This window comes from Anomalospiza imberbis, chromosome 6, assembly GCF_031753505.1.
Source record: "Anomalospiza imberbis isolate Cuckoo-Finch-1a 21T00152 chromosome 6, ASM3175350v1, whole genome shotgun sequence".
Lineage (NCBI taxonomy): Eukaryota > Metazoa > Chordata > Aves > Passeriformes > Viduidae > Anomalospiza > Anomalospiza imberbis.
In genome coordinates, this window is record NC_089686.1 from 34,012,376 (window position 1) to 34,032,655 (window position 20,280).

The 20,280-nt window shown below is 39.1% G+C and overlaps 1 protein-coding gene across 2 annotated transcripts; it reads left to right on the forward strand.

Annotated features, from left to right (window-relative positions):
* The first annotated feature begins 298 nt into the window (after nt 1-298).
* On the forward strand, nt 299-19,377 carry SLC39A9 (solute carrier family 39 member 9). Of its 2 annotated transcripts, XM_068193260.1 has the most exons (7): nt 299-643; nt 4,173-4,281; nt 7,353-7,544; nt 9,960-10,028; nt 11,164-11,249; nt 13,121-13,255; nt 14,961-19,377. In XM_068193260.1, exons 1-7 carry the CDS (start codon nt 548-550, stop codon nt 15,189-15,191), a joined length of 918 nt encoding a protein of 305 aa, XP_068049361.1. In that variant the 5' UTR covers nt 299-547; the 3' UTR covers nt 15,192-19,377. The 2 variants fall into 2 exon arrangements, with proteins under 2 accessions (XP_068049361.1, XP_068049362.1); XM_068193261.1 differs by lacking the exon at nt 4,173-4,281 and having other exon boundaries at nt 337-643.
* Nucleotides 19,378-20,280: the final 903 nt, after the last annotated feature.

Consider the following 20,280-nt stretch of genomic DNA (forward strand, 5'->3'; position numbering starts at 1 on the left):
GGCCGCCGCCATCTTTGGTGAGGGAGCCGCTCGCGGCCCATCGCGGGCCGAGGCGCCGCCCGCCATCTTGGCGTCGGGCAGCGCGCGGGGCGGGGCGGGGCGGCCGCGGCCCGTCCCGGAAGGGGAAGCGCGAGCGCCGCGGTGCCACTTGGCCGCCGGGGCAGCGGCCGTGGGAACGCGCTGGCGGCGCTGGTCCCGCACGGTCCCCTCGGCCCTGCCTGAGGCTGCCCCGCCGTGAGGAGCCGCCTGCGCGCTCGCTGCCTCCCGGGCCTCCCTCCCGCCTCCCCTGGGAGCAGCGCGGTGCGGCTGAAAGTTCCCCCGCCTCAGGTGAGGGCCGGGCCCGCCGGCTGGGGGCCGAGCCACTCCCGCCCCCGGGCCGCGCACCCCCGGCTGGGGGCCGAGCCGGCCGCTGCCGCCGGGGGAGAGAGACATGGCTGAAAGCCTCTCCTGGGAGCTCCGTGTCTGCACGGGTTAAGGCGTGCGGTGGGGAGAGGTGGAAAAGTTGCTGTTGGATTTCACTTCAAGGGACCGGACAGAAAGCGGCGAAATGGATGACTTCCCCTCCATCTGCCTGCTGTCCCTGGCCATGCTGGTCGCCTGCTATGTGGCAGGAATCATACCCTTGGCAGTTAATTTTTCCGAGGTAAGACGACTCTGCCAAACTGCTCGTTGGTTGCTAAAGGAGAAACCGGAGAGATCTCCCAGTAGGAGCTGGTGCCGTCCCCTTGCAATACGGCAGCCCTGTTAAGGATAAAGCTTTATCTTTAGAAGTTATGAGCGCAATGTTCATTTGCATTCAAAACTGCTGTGTAAAATTTTGCTTGTTTCACAGTGGCCATTTAAACTTGTTAGATTTGAGTCGAGTCTCTGCTACAGGTGAAGTGAAGTCTCAGCACGTAGTGTAAGGACATGAATAAGCATGGCTATTCTTAGAAGCTCATGTAAGAAATGGCTGAAGTCAGTGATTATCTCTTGTGATCCTCTGGGCTACTCAAATTAAGGCTTCTAAAACAATTTCAAGAATATTCTCAAAAAAACTTTGATTCACAATTTTTCTCACAGCTTGCACTGTTGAAAATTAAACCTTAGCTCTTTGATTACTACAGAACTTCAATTTACCGCCCCGTGGAAAAATATCTTGGATAAGTAAAGTACTGTTAAAGGAGAAGGAGGCTTTCAGAGATTGGGTAAGTTGCCAAACAGTACAGGAGTTCCTGATTAAACATCTTTGTGTGCTTCTAAGAAACAGTTGTTGAGGTGATGACTGTTGTCACGGTCTCTGTAGGTTTCCTAATATCCTCTGATACCCGAGGGGTTTTTCTCTTTCTAAACTATGGTTATTTTATAGAGGCATGGTGTAGTGAGTTTAGTTGTACTGCAGTACTAAGAGCACTCTCATGAGGGGTTCCCATTTCTCTTGGAAGTAGTGCTACTTCTGGGAAGCAAGGTGCTGGAGTAGAAATGTGCCTTTGTCTTCCATCAAGCTGGAAAGCTGCTTGCACCTGTCCTTTGGTCCCATCATTACTCGGCGGCTTTGGGAGCAGTAGACCCTGAGCAGCTTGGAAGGAAAGGCTGTTCGTTTTAGGATAAGTACAGCTCAGCTAAATGAGTTGAAACCTAACAGTCTATTCAGGCATCTTCACGTGAACGTCAGAAGGGGTCTGTTCTGCCAGTGCTTCATCTGATGCTTTGGTGGACCTTCCCTTATGTGTCTTCAGTGTTGTTGCTTCCACAGTCTTGCTGTCAAGGCTTCCAGCAGTTGCAGGAGTACAGATCTGTTGTGGATCCAAAACTGCCTAAGCAGTAATCACATACTTAATTAGCCTTTTGTGTATGTGGTATTTTACCACCACACAAAATATGCAATGTGTAGTCAAGTTTATTGCTATCTTAAGCTCTCAGAAATTCTAGACTTGATTTTACACTTGATTTAAATCTTAGATATTTTTAAGGGTTTGCATGCAGTGCTGGTTTAAAAAGAGCAAAATATCTCTGCTCATGATGTCCAAATCCTAGCTAATCCTGGAAGTGTCTAATTAGAAGTTATAATTGTTTTGTTTAAAATTATTGCTTAGGATTCTGCAACAAAGACAATTTCAAACTGAAATGACTGTTTGGACGGTCCATTCTATAGTTTGCAAAAAGTTTTGCAGGTAGCCAAAGTGAGTAAAAATGCCTCTTCCCATTGGCCATTTGTAATGATTGAGTTGAAAAGAAAAGTGAGTGTTGTGCATAGTATACCCCACATACTAGAGAACAATAAAATTATTCATTAGTGTTAATACATTCCTTCAGATTACCTTTTTGCCGTGGAATTTATTATTTGTGTTCTGATCTCATACTGTGTTCTGTTATTTCAATTAGATTAGGATATTGGTGAAAGTATAAAACTCTGACTAAACACGAATGGTGAAAGGTGCCAACTGAACAGAGCTGTGCCTTAGTTCTGTGTGCAGAGGTACCCTTTCACTTTAATCCTAATTTACAGGACTCTGTTGGTCTAATTTAGGACTGGAAACAGCACTCTTCCAGTTCTGAGGCTATCACTTAAACTGTAATCTAAATTAAAAAAAAATTAAATTGAAGTTGTAGCAGTTTGAAAGTTTTGGTGGTATAACAGAGGCAGGAACTGGGGCCACTTCCTCCTGAAAGTAGGTGTAAGTTTTTGATAGGTCCAAGTAAGAGTTTCAATGCCCTACAGACTTAAAAAATATTGAACAGTGAAACAGTTTGCTAATTTGAGAATTTTTTTCCCATGGAGTTTTAGCACTGCTTACTATGTTGCTCTTGTCTTTGAATATGTAAATGTATTTAACAGAAATGGTTTGATTTCTTGTATAAAGGTGTATTCCTTCTGCCTATCTATGTAGGCTGTTCTTATTAAATTTCTGTGTTCAGTACACGTAACTATTTTGTACTGAAAAGGAGATGGAGACTTACCTTGAAATGATAACTTGTTAGTCTGTATTATTTTAATGGATCTTTAAAATTCACAGATACCTGAGTGAAGGCAAGCTATACCATGTATTTGCAGTTGTAATAAATCAGCATTACTTCTGACACTTTCCTCTGTGTTCATGTGTGTATACAAAAAATACTATAGTGTTGCAGATAAAAATAATGTTTTTTTCCTTGTATGTTACTATATTTTTGCATAATTACTTTATGAACAGCAGATATTGAAAATGTATCTTCTCGTGTAGATTGCCACTGTGTGACAATTTACCAAGTGTAATTATTGTATGTGCAAGTATACAGTGCATGTTTGTGGGAACTTTACACTTGTTTTCATCTCTTGCATATTACTGGTGGAGTTTCCCCAGTAATGCTGCAGCTGTTCCCTTGTGGTTTGCTTTCCACATTTGGCTTGCTTTCAGGAAGCTGGATGTGCATCTCCTAGTGCCTCCTGCTTCTGTGCAAGTGTTGCACATTTCGGTGAGACTGAACTATTTGTGTGGTTACAATGCATGAAGGAGAATGGATGGCATAATAGTGATATGCAACAAGTGGTTTCCTGCTATTCAAATGCTGCCCTCTGTCTCTAGGTCCTCAGTAGTTAACATTAGTGTTTTGGTGCTGCTCAGACTTCTCATTGAACATGGAAGATGATGGTGATTCTGCTACTCAACATGTGCTGCACAGTTCTTAGGAGGATCTAAACTCCCATGGTTGCTATATGTTATATGATAGGGGTTCTTACAAAAATTATGAGTAATGGCCTCTGCTAATTGTCGTACTTTAGACCCTATTATATGATTATCTAATAGGATTTTAGTATGTGTCTTTGACTTTAGCCTGTCAGTGTAGTCACAAGGAAGTGAATTGTTGAATTTCTTGGTGAAACAGAATGTAATTAGTTTGGGAGGAGGATATATCTCAGCTTTTTGCCCCAAACTAAAATATAACCAGGAAGATAACTCTAACAGTAGCAAGTACTGAAAAAAACTATATGTGTTTTTTGTTTTTGTTATAGAAATTATTCCAAAAATATGAATCAAACTATTATTCTTTACTATAAAAATGTTCGGTTTATATATTGTTGTTAAGGTTTAGTTGCAAATTCTCAATATTTATGTAACAAGTAACCCCCTTCCCCAACATCTGTTAATAAGGGAGAGTAAAGAAGGTTTTTTCATTCTTAAAGGTGATACTTGTTTTGTACTTAATTGCAGGAGAGATTGAAGTTGGTGACTGTTCTGGGTGCTGGGCTCCTGTGTGGAACTGCCTTGGCTGTCATTGTGCCAGAAGGAGTACATGCACTTTATGAAGATATTTTGGAGGGTAAGAACCAAACCCAGATGGCCTTATTCAAGATAACTTAGATCATGGTGTGTTATGATATACTGAGGCTTCTTTTTAGAGTTTTTAGATGAGATTGATAGAAGAGCTTCAGAGCAGCATGACACAAAGCAGGCATAGAAATGCAAAACTACTATAGGCATGATATTGCACATTGAGGGATATGATCAGTCTGCAGATTGATGACTCTTGCTGAGTAATCCAATCATTTGTGGGTCTGGATACTGTACTGTTCATGGAATAACAGCCTTTTATGACAGGTCATGTGTAGTGTTTCTTATTCTGGGGAGAGGTTAACTTCCCCTGGAACTTCAAAGGAGGTGTAAGGGTGCTTTTGGCAGAGAATGAAATTATGGAGTATTCGCTGCTTCTCTTTGTAGTTTAGGCTGCTTCTCATTAAAGCAATTGCAGGAGGTGTTTTACAAAGGTATGTCCCTGCCCTAATAGGAATTTCCTCTGAAGCTGAAAAGCATCTTGGAATTAATATACTTAGCTGAAAATTATGGTTATATAGGGCTAATTTACAGAGTAGCAGGCATTTCTTCTTGGGTAGTGGTATACATTACACATCTAAATCTCTGTGTTCAATCATCCAGTTTTAGTCTGCTGTCATTGTTGTAACCACCTCATTATGTCTAATGAAGAGCTCAAATGACCAGAGATTGTCTTGCAGGGATGTTTGTGTGGAGTGTGTCTTACAGCCATAAGCCTTAACAGACCTTAATTTGAGGTTATGGCATTGTTTCAAATAGCCAGGGCTCATCACCTCTATTTGGAGTGCACTTGAAATTTTGCTTTTTCTTGGAGACTTGTGCTATTAGATGACCACTGCATGTATGAGATTTTTCCAGTATGCTCAGAATCAAAACTTTGAAGGTAAAAGGCAATGGCTTACTGATTGCAGGGGAAAGCACTATAAAGTTGATGCTGTAGAGTGCCTTGCAAACATCTGGTATACTGTTGTTGCTAATCTGAGATTGAGAGGTAACTGTAGTCCTTTGCTTTTCCTGTAGTGCTGGGTTTTGTGTTTCTAAACTTCTAAATTTCATTTTAGAAATATGCTTTAATATATACTGTTTTAGCTTCCACTAAATTTGTGTTGTTCTGCTTAGATTTAGAATGAATAGAAGATAATACATAAAATCATCCTTTATCAAGAAGTGAAAGAAGCTCTGATTATGCCTTTATACTGTACTATAATTTGTGTACTCTATCGATGTCTCTAATGAACTGTAGTTGTGGGTTTACTCTCCATTCAGTTTTAATTCTGAGTAGGCTGATTTTTCTCTTGTAATGGTACAGCTAGCAGGGAATACAATTGCTGTGAACATTTGTGGGTTTTAATGCTTTTTCACTAAATGGGGCATATTGTTCATGTATGGCTCGACAGCTTGCTGTGTAGAGCTGTATGGGCTGTAACTTTGTTTAGTATATGGCAAAAAAGACACTTCACAGTAGTGCAGTAGTAATAGCAGAAGTATTTACCTAGGAAAAAAAGAGGTTGTGAATGGCTTCAGACTCAATGTCTAACTCACAGTATTGTGCGTAACAATGGTCTATCTGAATTTTTTTTATACTTCAAAGGGACAGAATTAATGGGTGTTACAGATTTAACTACAAAAATTATTTATAATATTTTTCTTAGAAAAGTAGGATATTCAAAATTAAACTTAAGACTATGAGAACTGCTTTCGCTTTTATTTTCAAGTTCACCTATTTACATAATTAAACGCAGAAAGGTGCAACTAAAGGAAACATTGAGGAATATTCATATGAGTGGAAAAAGAAAAAGAGAAATCTTTGTTTTCTTTCCTGCAGGTGTAGCTTAACTCTGACTGGTTGCTTTCTAGCAAGTATTTTAGTGTTTTCCATTGATATGGAAGTAATTTACTATTACTTCTATGTTTACCTGTGGGTAAACAGGCCATGGAATAAATAGCTTCTAATTTTCAACCTTCTAGGCTGAGAGCAAATAGCATATCATGACTTGGATTATTCTTTGATTATAAACCTGTGTATCTGTGTAGTGAAATCTTGGTTTGGGTGCTACCCGCAAATAAAATTCCTTTGCTGACTTCAGTCCTTTGTTTTAACTGCTGAAACTGTATAATCCCTGTCAGAAAGATTGCCCAAAGTTATACAGTTTTATGGCTTGAAATGATCTGAAGCAAAGTCAACTTCATAATATAGATGGCAAAAATCTTGTGTGGTCCAAATTAATTTTATTGATCAATCTTGTTCAGCAAAAATATGTTTGAAGTCTTTCCTACCAAGCTGATTCTGATGTGCTTTGACTGTAGTAATGGCATTGTGACATTTTGTGTAGTGGGATGAGCATACACTTGTCTCATCCAAGAGGATGTATGAATATTCCAGCAAGACAATTACTTTCTAGAGTAAGTCAAGTTCTTGGTATAAGTTTTTAAGGCTTCTGAAGAGTAGTTGCCATCCAAAAGACCTAAAAATGAAAAAAAACATGGACAAGCTTTAATGGCTTGTGTAGGAAAAGGAAACTACGCATCATTCATCCCCAGGGCTTGGACTTTGGGTTTCTGGGAAAGTACTGACATTTGTAGTGTGCTTGACTTGACTTAACTATTTTATCAATGGGTTTTATCAATACTAGCTTGTTTATATCTCAGCATCAGTTAATCATCTTAAAGATGGTATTAAATCTTTTAGTGGAGGGAACCTATTTTATCTCCTCTTCCTGTATTTTCTTACTTTAATGAAGTAACTGCATGACAGTATCTCTGAGTATTGACAAAATGGGCAACTTCAGTTAAAAAAGGAATTTAACAGCAATTTTTGTGAATTAATTTGTATTTAAAATGCAACCTGGCTTATAACATATTAATGCTTTCTTTGTTTTCCATGCTGAAGACATATGAGGAGAAACCAACCAGGCTTTGCTAAGAACGTTGTCTAAAAAAGACTATAACTAAAAACGTTTGTGTATTGTCCAGGAAAGTGTGAAGAAGGCTTTTGGCAGAGGAGGAAAGAAGTGACCGTGTCATGTTTAGTCTCCTGATCTGTTTGCTTGCGTGTCACAGGAAAGCATCACCCAGCGAGTGAGATGCAGCACGTGATGGAATCTGAGAAGGTAGTGAAAATCCCAGCGGTACATGAGCATGGCCACGACCATTCCCGGTTGCACGCCTACATTGGTGTGTCCCTTGTTCTCGGCTTTGTCTTCATGCTGTTGGTGGATCAGATAGGCAGCTCTCATGTGCACTCTACAGATGGTAAGTAAAGACTCACTTCAATTAGGCTTGCTAATTAGTCTTAATTAACAAGTTGCATTTTTTTTAATGCTACCAGGGTGTAATTTGTCCACTCATATCCAGAGTTTCAGTAGGTACTTTAAAAACATAAGCCATAAACCAAGGTCCATGTAAACTGTTTATGCTGGAAATCTATCTCAAAATTCACTATAATTTGAGAGCTTTCTTCAATAATATGTGTGAGCACATGTGGAGTGGGTGTGGAGGGTGACTTGACACTTGAGTTACTGTTTGTTTTACAGTATCACCCACAGGGGATTTCTTTGGCTTTTCAAAAAACTTCAGGTTAGTCTTATATTAGTTTGTTTATCCTACTTAATTGTCATATATGTATGTAAAATTTGCAAAGAACAGCAAGTTATCTTAAGCAAGATGGCAGGAATGATTAGAGGTAAACTCTGGTACTTTAACTGCATAGCTGGACCTCCCACATTAGTCTGAAGCCTCACATACTTCAAAATACTTCTTGCTTTATGTAAAGATTTGTCAGCTTCATGCAAGACTCTAAAAATGCCTACAGTTGCCTTCGTTTCTTGCCTGTGACTTCCTGCTCAGAATGTAGCTTGAAAGGTGTTCTGTTATTTGGAAAGGTATTTTATTGCCTTTGGCTGCTCATTTTCTCCCACACAAGGTCTTCTGATGCTGGAATTTGGCCCTCAAAAAAATAAGGAATTGATCTTAAAGGAAAAGTAAAACACATAGAAAGGCATGGGGATATGTTTTGGCTGGATTCTTGTCAGTTCACAGTGCAGCTTGTTTGTATGAGGTTACTGTGGTGGGACAGATGAAAGGCCAGTGCAGAGGCTATGTCACTTGTCTACACCTGAAGAAGTGTGAATGGAGCCACAGCCATGGGTAGCTGATTTTCAGAGCTGTTATAAAGAAACACTGGCAATGAGGATATCAGGGAGATGCAGATGAGCAACTTCCAAAAGGATCCTTGGTTTGTATAGGTTATGGCCCTTTTCTGTGTCGCTGATCCTAGCAAATACCAGAAGACTGTGATCTGTGTTAGAGATACTTGACTTAATATTCTGTTTTGTAGTGTGTTTTATCTAGCCTCTACCTGTCACAGGAGATGTAGCAGTGTTTTTGTAATGTTTTTTAAAGCTACTGCAGAAAAATACTTTTCTCTTGAGCCAATCAATGTCTTATAGTTTATTATCTCCCAAGTGACTTGATGTTACTTTGTCTAAACTAGAAAAATTTAGTAGACCAGAATGAAGGTATGAAGTCAAATGTGATTCTTTGTGTTTAGTAATCAACAAAAATCCAATCAATCCAAAGAAATTGTAAAGGAAATGTTTTTATGAATATCTCCTCCTGTTTGATATGAGTATACCATTGCTGTCATGCAAGTGCAGCTTATGCAATTAATTACTCACATGTTTTCTGCTTCATTCAGAAGATAAAGCTGACCAAAGAGGATGCATTAGTTTAGATCTGACTCGCTGGGAAGCTACATGTGTGTCTGGGAATGAAGAGAGACTTAGGGGGTAAGGGACAAGGCAGGAGGAAAGAAAAGGACTGGAATTTGTGTTTCAGCATCACTACAGAGTTAGTGTAGGTGTGCTTACAGTTGTTTTACAGACCACTGGGATAATTCAGTCATGGCTGTTCAAACTATCTGAAATTAAGCATTTGACTAATAAGATGTTTCTGCACTTTGTAGGGCATACCTACCCTGCAGTAATTATTTGTAACAGTTTCACCACTGATTGTGTAGTGATGGATATTGATGTTGCCCTGTTGTGCTGTGTAATGAGCTAACCTGCAAATGTCAGGCAATTCTGGTCAAAACACTGGATCTCAAGCACCCCTGGCTGCATTTCTCCTTTGTGCTGTATAACATCAAAGGGAAATCTTTGCAACTGGTGCTGTGACAAGTAGACTTTATTGTTTACTAGGAAATGCCAGGGAATCACTGCAACAAAAACTGACCTAGACTGTCACCTGAAGGAAACTACGAATCTTGAGCCTGTGTGGGGAAAAATCATCCTGACTCCTGAAGCAGCTCTGAATTCTTGGGATCCAAAAATAGCTTTTCTTTTTCTTGGTGGCACAGACCTTTAACATTTTTCATTTTAGGGGGTTAAGAAAAACATCTGCTTCTGCCTATGAGAGAGATCCTGCAAATTTCAAAGAATTGTCCATGAGCCTGTCACTTGTTTGTTGGCAGAACTTCAGGTGATTTGAAGGTGTTTAGTGACAAACTATTTTGCAGTAAATCTAATGCAGAAATACAGAAGCTGGTGGTCTTGAATACAACTGCCTAAGCATATGGGGGAGATATGTACAGTGATACTTACAATATTTTTTCTAGCATAATTTATTCATTTGATCTCTTTATCATTACTGTTCTCATGACTGTTTCAGATCCAGAAACTGCAAGATCAGGCAACTCCAAAATCACCACAACACTGGGACTGGTAGTCCATGCTGCAGGTAATGGGGGACCTGTTATTAATGTGTGACAAGTATAAGTATTGCTGTGTGGGTCACCTTCAGGTTTGATGGAGACATTTGGGTTGTGCTTTTGGAGGTGGCCTTTTATAAAAGAAAGAAAAAAAAAGAGGCAGGGAGAACTAAAGATCTTTCCCAGAATTAACTGGGAGCTCAGATGGTTCATGGCGTTTTATTTGGGTACAGAATTTTCTCTTTTACTCTTTTCTCTTTTGTTTTTCCCTTCTGAAAGGTTGTGTGATACTCACTCTCTGCCTCTTCAATTCCTATGCTGACTCCTTTAGCTGCTAAATTTCAATACACGCTAACAGATTTGATAAGTTGTATGAAACACCTTTGGGTTGCCTTGTTGGTTGATGGGTTTTTTAAAAAAAATACTAATTTAAAAGAATAGTACCTTGTAGGAAAAACAAGGACATTATAAGGTGGGGCACAAAGACTTGACTGAAACACATTTAGGCTGACTTGTAAGGACTGACTGTTAGGTGTGTGTTGCAGTCAAGCCATGTTCATATTGTGATTTTTCACTATATATGTATAGCATAAATATGGTACTTTTTCATGTCCTGCTGAAGGTTATTGTGTAGATAAGTCAGAAGATGTTGGTCAAAAAGATACTTCTTCACCAAACAAAGTGTGTATATATTAAGGAGTAGTATAGTATCCATTTTTTATTTCATTTTGACAGTGTATTGTAAGTGATAAAGAATATTTACAATTGTATTTATATTTAAAAATAATTTAAAGGGTAATAATTAAAATTTTTGCAATGCTTAGTATCTAAAACAGATTTTTTTTTTACTAGAGAGGGAGTGTCTTCTAGTACAGAAGACTAAAACAACTGATTTGAAGGAATGTGTCAATACGGAGTAGATTCCCATTATGGTTTTTATGGTCTTGGGAAATATGAGACAGCTCTTTTTGAGGGTTTGCTGATATTCTGAAATGTTATGGCTTAACAAACAAAGGCAAGTGAATCCTCTTTTGGGCTGCTATTGTTAATGGCAATTTTCAGTAATAGAGCTTCTTAAATCAACGTGTTTTCTACTGTCAGCCTTTGAGGGGTTGGGGAAGCTCATGTAGAAGAATAATCCATGAATTTGCACTCTTTTTTCAGCTGATGGTGTCGCATTGGGTGCAGCAGCTTCTACTTCTCAGACTAGTGTCCAGTTGATAGTGTTTGTTGCGATTATGTTGCACAAGGTGAGTTACCATCAAAAAAATCTTACTTGTTCTTCAAAAGACTATTAACACTCACAGGAATTGCTAAAGATCTACAGTTTCATTAGTGATGTAATACAGAGGTGCTTAATGCCATTGAAATTAAGAGGTTAGTACAGTGTCAAGGACCAAAAAGCATGGGTATGAAGTATGACAGAAGAGCACATGATTGATGCTAAGTCTAAGTGGGGTGCAAGTGAGAGACAATTCTGACTGTCTGCTGCCTACCTTCGTTGCAGAGGTTGGGAAAAGTCTCCCAAAAGTAGAGGGAAGAGTAGCTCATGAAGAAATGTGTCAGCTTCACACTGACTTTTTCTGAAGCTGGTATGGTAGTGTTTATTTAACAAACAAAAAAACTCTAGGTGATTATTGCTGTAAGAGACATATTCCGAGAAGTTCTAAGTGGTGAGGCACAGAAGTATATGCTAGTGCATCAGGAGGAAAAGCAGTTCCATGCTGATTACAACAGTCTTGGTTCTGTGATGTTCATGAGAAAATGAGGAGGATATTTGTTGGGAAGGGTTTTAGTGTTTGAAGGGTTAGTCTTTTGAAACCATTGAATATCAGAGTACTAAATCAGAACAATTAACTTCTGGTTACCACTGTTGTAGTAGCTTCAACACCACTCATATACCATTTTTGTAGGAAAACAAATGTTTTGCTGATGGTAACAAGCAAACTGGCTCTTGGAGAGATCTTTGCTGGATACTTGTGTGAATGTGAACCTAGTGGCTATGTAGGCTCTAAACATACCTGTGCAGATGAAATTTGCCTTAAGGTAGCAAATGCATGGATTACAGTGGTTAGTCATAAATTCATCAGAAATCATACACAATTGCATGTTCAAAATGTTAGGAAATGCATATCCATTATGTCTTTTCTTCGATGTTCATACAAGTAATTGTGGTTTACATAACACTGAGAGTGGCAATGTCACTGTCTCATATTGGAGCTTAACTTATGGCTACTTCCAGGTGAAACTTACTTTTGCTATTCTTAATGTTCTTAACTGACTTCTGGAATTTAACAATTTTAGAGGAGGAAAATTTCTCCTATGAATATTTGGTAATAGAAGAGAAACTTTTTTCTTCTCTGGTGTCTTTTTTCTGTTCTGGTTCTGTCTGATTCTTTTGTCTTTCTCAAATTTTTTCACTCATGATTTCTTTCTGTGTTTAAAAAAAGATTCTGTGTATAAGAATGCTTAAGGTATTTTAGTTTTATGTCTTACCTCAGAAATGTCTGGGTGGACTGCTATTTTCTTTATACAAGCAGAAGTGTAGTAAATGCTGTGAGTAGCGGGACATCTATGCCTTTTGGATAAGAAACTGGATGCCAGCAGAGGGAGAAGGAAGTGTTTGCTTCCTGATGAGAACAGGAATGAACTAATCAAAAGAACTCAAGTCTTTGTTAACATGCAGGCTGACTCTTACCTGTCTTGGGCAATTGTTTCCCTCCCCATGTTAATTGTAGAATTTTCCTGCTGCAGATGAAAAAAGTGTCTTATCTAAGGATATGTGATAGTAACAGGATGAAAAAGGACATTACCTAAGTTGATGGAGTCTTAGGAATTATAGCAATGACTGTAGTCAGAGTGAATATTTTAGTATTTATAATGACTACACAAATACATGTTTTCTGATAGCCAGAACGTGAATTTCCATTAGGTTTGGTTATTAAGGTTGGGCAGTCTGCAGAATGCAGTTGATTTGGGTTAGCTGCAGCATGCTAGTGCTCACCCTGAATGTCTTCCAATTCAGTCCACTTCAATGTAGTAAGTCGTACTTCAACCTTTTCACATTTTTCAGGGGGTTTTAAAAGGTATAGTATTAGCAGTGAATATTTTTTTTTTGCAGGCACCAGCTGCCTTTGGCCTGGTTTCCTTCCTGATGCATGCTGGGCTAGAACGGAATCGAATCAGAAAACACTTGCTGGTCTTTGCGTTAGCAGCACCTGTTATGTCGATGGTGACATACTTAGGGCTAAGCAAGGTAGGTCCATGGCTTTGTTCTGCCCAAAATCTAGCTTAGTGGTGAAGTTTGGGGAAAGGACTGTGATATGCGTTTCATATTACATAATTCCAAACTGCCTGAGAAATTCAGCAGAATGAAGATACAAAAAAAGTTGATGAAAAAGTAGCAATATGAATGCACAAAACAAATAATAATCCATGCATTTCACATCAGAATCGGTGACAAAACTCCTTTGTAGAGTTTGGTATAGGTTTTTTTAAAGTCTAATTACAGTTTTTTATCCTTTCTGCTGCTCCCCGCTGAGAAAAATTTATTCATATAGCAGGTTTTAGGTGATGCCTATTTAAATGAGTAATTTTCAGCATTGTTGCATGCATTCTTCTTTTAATATGTAGGTAGGAAATTAGCTCCTCTAGCTTCCCCCACCATCCCAGAAGTGGTCCTCTGTATTCAAAGTTTGTGTCAGAAGTTGAGTCCTCAGCTAGAGCAGTCTTTGTGCCTTACTCCATAAAGCATTGTTGTGTCTTAGGTCTGTACAACAAATGGCCTGTGAAATGGGACACTGCACATGAGTTTATAATCTCTGTCCAAATTAAATGTATCCTGGGATGCTCCTGTATTTCTCAGCTGTGGTGTGTCCTGCTGGTGACATGCTATGGATGCTAAAGGATATAACATGATCTCATGAAACTCAAGGCATGAGAGAAAATATTAAATCATCTGGGCTAATCCTTTACTTGCTGGATAGGATTTTTATTTGACAATTCAGTACAAAAGACAGCAGAAAAAAGGTTGGGTCTGTAAATAGAAAAAAGAATTCTCTTTGAGCACTGTTTTGAGGTGTCCTCATCAAGGGCTGAGTTTACATTTTGCCCTCCAGAAAGAACAGAGAATTGATAAGGCATCAAGGCTGTTACTGTGGTTTTGTAGTTCCAGATGATGTATCTTTCTGTTTGGAAAAATGACCTGAGAGTAAACACAAGAGCTAAGATTACACCGGAGTTGGAAAACACTGAAGAAGCATTTGAATCCGATATGTGTGGGTTTGCATTTCATTGCCTTTACTGATTTGTAGCATATCTTAATCCTGTTATGAAGGTGAAGAGGTGCTCAGTTTTGATGCAGAAGATGCATTTCTTCATGAAGTTTGCATGGAAATGCTGGAAAAGTTTTGGGTGTTTAATTCTACATACAAAGGAAGTATTTAATGAGTGATGTTCTGGGACTTGGTTCCCAAGAGCAGTGGAGAAGATATTTAAAGGCTAACATCTTATTTGAACCCCTTGTTTAGAAAAAGAGAGGAAAAATGTCAACCTTGAGTGTACTCCCTAAAGTTCGTGGCTTTGCAATATGAATTTTTTTTTTTTTTCAAAACCTGTTTGGTATATTACCTGTGAGCTGATCAAACAAGTTGCTTCAGCAGACTGTGACTTTCTTCCTTTTCTGAGGGTTCTTTTGTAAGAGTTTTTTCTTTTGTAAGTCCAAAGTGAAGTAACTAGCAGGAGGGGTGTCTTTCTGCCCCTACAACTTCAGGGTACCAGTTACTACATGTAAGGTGCAAGACACAAAAAACTCACACTAAACCATTGTGAGAAAGAGATATTGTGAGATGAGACTTGATAGAAATCCTACTGTTCAAGGATACTGAGATTTTTTTTTTTTTAAATTGCTGATTGAAGTACTTCTGCTTATTCTCGCTTTTTTTTTGCTCTTTGTGTTTCAGAGCAGCAAAGAAGCCCTTTCAGAAGTCAATGCCACTGGAGTTGCTATGCTGTTTTCTGCTGGGACTTTCCTTTATGTTGCCACAGTTCATGTTCTCCCAGAAGTAGGAGGAATTGCTCATAGCCACAAACCTGAATCAACTGGAGGAAAAGGACTCAGTCGTCTGGAGGTGGCAGCCCTAGTATTAGGATGCCTTATTCCTCTAGTTTTGTCCATTGGACACCATCACTAAACGCTCAAATTTCAATATTCTCCTCCTCAATAAGACATGAGCAGTAAATGTCTGCTGCTCCCTTTATCATTCTTTTACCCATCATTCATCCCATCCGCTTTATGGAGTTCAGAGGGAATCTTGATTGCAAATGAGGAATACTGGGGAAGTTTTTAGTGTAGCAAAATGTACTCTGGCAGCCGGATGCAAATTCTATGTAACTTTCTTTTCTGAAGACTTCTGCTATTTTAATTGTTACTTCTGGCCCTATTCTCAGGGAAGATGGAACTTGAAGTTTAAGAAAGGTGAACGGGGAAGAACATAGCGACTCCTCACGAAATTGCAATCACCAAAGTATCCTGCAGTTCAGCTTTCACAGCTGAGAGCAAAGCCCAAGGATGGCTGCTTTGTGAGAGGTTGAAGTCTCACTAATGAAGAAGGGGGCTCTCCCCCATCGGTTCTGCGTTGTCCTGGCAATGCGACTGGCCCTTATGATGCTTGTCACTAATTGTATTGCAGAAATGGGCTACACTGGGAACTCTGTATAACACCGCTGTTGTCACAGAAGTGTCATTTGATAGGAAAGAAATTATGTAGATAGTGTGTAGGATTAGAGGAAAAAATCAGCTGTTTAAGAAAGTGCAAATGAGTTTTGCAGTGTATTCCATCATTTGAGACAAAGCATAGAAGCAAGGAGAATAGTGTTTTGATTGTTTATTCAATTGTTAATAAATTCTAAAAGGCACTATTTCTTGGGAGATGGTCTTCTGCCCAGTCAGTCAAACGTTAAGCACCAAAAATGTCAGCAGGAATTAGGTATTGGCTACTGAGATACACTAATGCTTCTGTTGAGAGAGATACTCCTAGTGCCCTTTGAAATAGAGCTGTTCTGGGCTCTGAGGAGTAGAAATCGGATGGAGACAGCTGTTGAGGGACCAGAGAAATTTATTAGCTTATTTTCAAAAATTTGAACTGCTGAAATCCATGGAGGGCTGTGTGGGTTTTTCACTAAATAAAGGTATTACGGCTAACAAAACAAGATGTTTAGTTAAATATTTATGCTGCAGATAGAATACAAAGTGTTTCTAAAGGAGTTCTGAACAACAAAAACTCAAACCCACCAAAAACCAATCTGGTGGGTTCCCAGTGGACCTGTTAGACATTTTGCTTTTCCTTTGGGAATTGTTCATTTGCCTCTTACTGATAAGTATTGGTTTTGGTGAATCTACTGTAGGACTTTCTGCCAATTGCTGATGTCTCTCACTACAGAGGAGTGGTAAAAGATCCCTCCATTTTCAAAGCACAGCTTTGTCTTACCAGGCACCATTTCCCTTATGCAAAACATGTTATACTCTAATATGCATTGAAAAGTCAGGAATGCTTGACATGTAAAGAATCAGCATAAAATTCATTCTTTAGGGGAAAACTTTTTAATGCTGGTCCTCTTTTAAGCTATACTTTTTTCTGCACTTTTTGAAGATAACATTGCCAAATCTACTTTTCTTTCTTCTTTTTGTTGTTTTTTTAAAAAGAATCTTGAAGAAATATCTTCTTAACTGAAGTGCTTCTTGTTTCCATATGAATGACTATGACTGTTTGTCATGGCATTTATTACTTAAACTTCAGAGCCCATTGTGCCTCATAACTTCTTTGCATTTTTGTTATTGTCCTGTTTGTCTGTTAGTTCAGAGAGTAATGGGTATGGCCTGGCTCTTGGACTAGTGATGGCTTTGTCTGTTGGCTCTATAACAATACTGATGTATCCCAGGATTGAACCTAGTATTGATTCCCAGGAGTACTTGTTCATTTGTGTGTTTTACTATGTAAGATCAATGCAAAATTATTAGAAGTCATATTTTCCCATAAGACAGTATTTTCAGATAGAATTAGTGCTTCAGGCATAAACAAGCATTTTTTTTATATTAGACCTTCAATATTGTGTTCTGAAAAGCTGCTGCAAAACTAGTGATGTGGATGGGATCCTCTTCTGTGTGTTTTTCAATTTTTTTTTTGTCTGCTTTGGTTTTGGGATTTTTACAACATACATAATGCAGCTGGTAAGTTACTGCTTTAAAAAGTTCAGTAGGACAGGTTCCTAACACATGCAAATGAAACATAGGGATGTTTACTCCAGAGTTCCTTTCTCCCTGATTCCCCCTAATTACCTTCTTCCCTGATAATTTCACTATTTTACCATGTTTCATGTTTCCACATAACAATTTCCAAAAGCTGAAGGGTTTGCAAGAGCAGGAGATAGCTTAGTGCAGCACTAGGTGCTTGCATTTCATAAAGCAGTAAGTTTTTATTCTTTAACCTCTGTCCTGTCATTTGCATGTGCATCCCACCCTGGGAGTTGACACCCTGCCCGAATTCCCCTTCAGCCTCACTTTGTGTATAATAATAGCAGTGGTTGACAGAGGCTTCCCATTCCATGCCTTTTGTTCCTGGCTGAAGCATGTGGATAGTACCATTTTACATGGATCAGTGTGTATTGGTGAGGGTGTGGCAGCCGGACTTTTCACTGCTGACATAACCTGCCACATTAATCACAGGTGCCACTGCTGAGAGGTCTTGTCATCTTTCCATTTTCCTGTCCTTCACATCATGTTTCCAGTTTCTGGGGCAGCCATCAGAAATAGTAGTAGTCAGTTTAATTATTCATGAAGTATAAAGGCCAAGTTACAGCAGCAGGTGAAGTAATTTGAATGAAAACATTGGCAATTCAAAATTGGCACAAAAATCCCAAAAACATACATTTTGGCATTTGGTTAAGTGACAGAAGACTTCAGTGATTTTTATTTTTTCTTCTACCTATTTAGAATTAGGAAGAGCATGTTGTTTTGGCTGCCTGTTATCACTGAATGATTATTTTCAATTGTGTAACTGAAACTGCAGTAACTGAAGAAGCTTTTGGTTATGTTGATATGGAAAATGTAAAATTTTATATTATCAAACCCTTCCAAATTTTTGGTACCAAGCGGAGGATTATTTTCTCAACGCAGAGTATTTTAATGAGTTAAATTAAATGGTCCCTTTTATTATAGCCCTTTCTTTCTACCTATCTCCCCATCTGTCACAGTAAATCCAAGCATTGCGTGTAGTCAGGGCCATCTGGTATCATTTTCTACTCCTCTGGAGACCTTGGTGCAAACAAATTCCTCTTGCTCTCTCTGTAATAGCCTCTCTGCCTGTTTTTTCTTCTGTAAGTGGCAGTAGGTCTAGCAGGTAAATGCTTAAACCAAGTGCCAGCCATGTTCCACTTTCCTTCTATAAGTCCCCCTAGGAAATCCAAAATCTTCTCATCACCTGTTTCTTTTGAGTTAATGATTTCCTAATTGGCAATAGGAATTGGACTAAAGCTGTTACTGTTGATCCTCATGTCTTCAGGTACTTCCCCTACTGTTCTAATGCTTTTATTGTTCCTTATATAAAGAAGGGAAATATTTCTTTTTCAGCACTCAGTGACAGAGGCAGAAGCTGCACTGACATTAACTTAAGTAAGGATGGCAGAGCTGTCACACCAAGACAAGATTTCTTGATTGTTTTGGCTTGTCAGATGGCTGGGTGTTAAACACAGAAACCCACTGTTAACTCCAAAGAACTATTTCCAGGTGGATTACATAAAAGGCTAATCTTACCCAAGAGGCCCAGGAAAACCACTGTGTTTATTCAAGAACTAGTTCAGAGCCTTCAAGGAGCTTTTGACAACAGCAGGTGTGTCCATGTGGTATCAGCTGATTGCAGAAAAGAGAGAGATGTTGTGGAATAAATGCTCCTGCTGCTCCCTTTCTGTTCTGTGCTGGCCCTTGGGAAAAGAGAAGGAAAGTGTACTTGTATTCTATTGAGGGTGGAAGGAGTTGAAGTGATTGCAGTATGGTGGGGGAGTTTATGATGAATATCAGATTCTTTACCACAAATTTCAGATTCCTGTTCACATCAAAATTCTTTTATTTTTTCTTTTCCTTACTGTTATATCTCTTAGCAGCCTTGGCTTTCCAGGGAAAAACATTGTGTAGTCATTGCTGTTTACCTTACATGTTTCTCCATGTATGAAACTGTAATTTTAATGTCTTTTTTCCAAACCATTTGTACACAAAATCATTCCATGAATGGCTGCCTTATAATTTTTCCACTTTAATTGTGAATGGTTAAAAATAATATTGCCGTTTTCAATTTGTTTTATTATATTAAATTTTTACTAGGTGCAGTGTTTCAGAGTTGGCTTGTCATTTACTGCATGGGGTTTTGTGACAGCTCTAAGGGAAAGAAATGATAGTTTTAAATGGGATGCAAGTGTTTTATTTTTGTGGGAATTTGTTTGCTGCTTTTCTTCGTGATGTCTGAGCACCTCTTGCAAACCTGGAATCTGACACTGCATGTTGGGAGGCAGTGTAGCCAGTGGATTTTGATATGGCTCTGAAGTGTTCAGAGGTATTAATGCAGAGATGATGTGACAGCTCTGCTTGAGTTGGACATTTGGCAACTTGTGTCTCTCGCAGAGTGTTTAGGGGCTGGCATTGCCCTGAAGCTATCTCCTCCTGCATCCCCAGGGAAATCTCTGGAGCTTACAAGGCTGAGACCTCTTTGGAGGGTTTCAAAGAGATGATGGGCTTAAGGTTTCTCCAGACCACTGTTAAAAGGCTTGAGGACCCTTTGGAGGTAAAGGAAATAATCTTTTTTCCATCCTGTGCTCTCAGTCTCATCAGTCCCAAGCCAAAAATGTAAACACGAAGTCTGGCTCCATCCCCTTTGTGTTCTTCTCTCAAGTATTTGTATACGTTGATGAGATTCCTCTTAGAGGTGCTGAGTTGACATAGTGTATAGATGTTCTTCATGCTTTCCGTGTGCCCTCTAAGCAGGACTGGGGTTTAGACTTGCATTTTCAGAAAAGAGAAAGGGGAATGGTGCTGTTATAGGATGAGTGATGTATGCATTTACAAACTTCATGCATCCATTTAAGAGATAGCACTTGATGGAGATGATTTATAAGCAATTCATTAAAAAATGGATTTATATTTTTTCTGCTGGGCTTGCTGTCTACAGACTTATCTAAGATCCTGTCACACGGTGTTTTAGCTCTTTCACTCAAGCAATAAGCAATCCTCTCGGC

Excerpts from the sequence above, each read along its gene's own strand:
- SLC39A9 (XM_068193260.1), top strand. The coding sequence starts at position 548 with ATGGATGACTTCCCCTCCATCTGCCTGCTGTCCCTGGCCATGCTGGTC. Across the intron at positions 7,545-9,959 it reads TCATGTGCACTCTACAGATG|ATCCAGAAACTGCAAGATCA; the intron begins GTAAGTAAAGAC and ends TGACTGTTTCAG. Across the intron at positions 11,250-13,120 it reads TTGCGATTATGTTGCACAAG|GCACCAGCTGCCTTTGGCCT; the intron begins GTGAGTTACCAT and ends TTTTTTTTGCAG.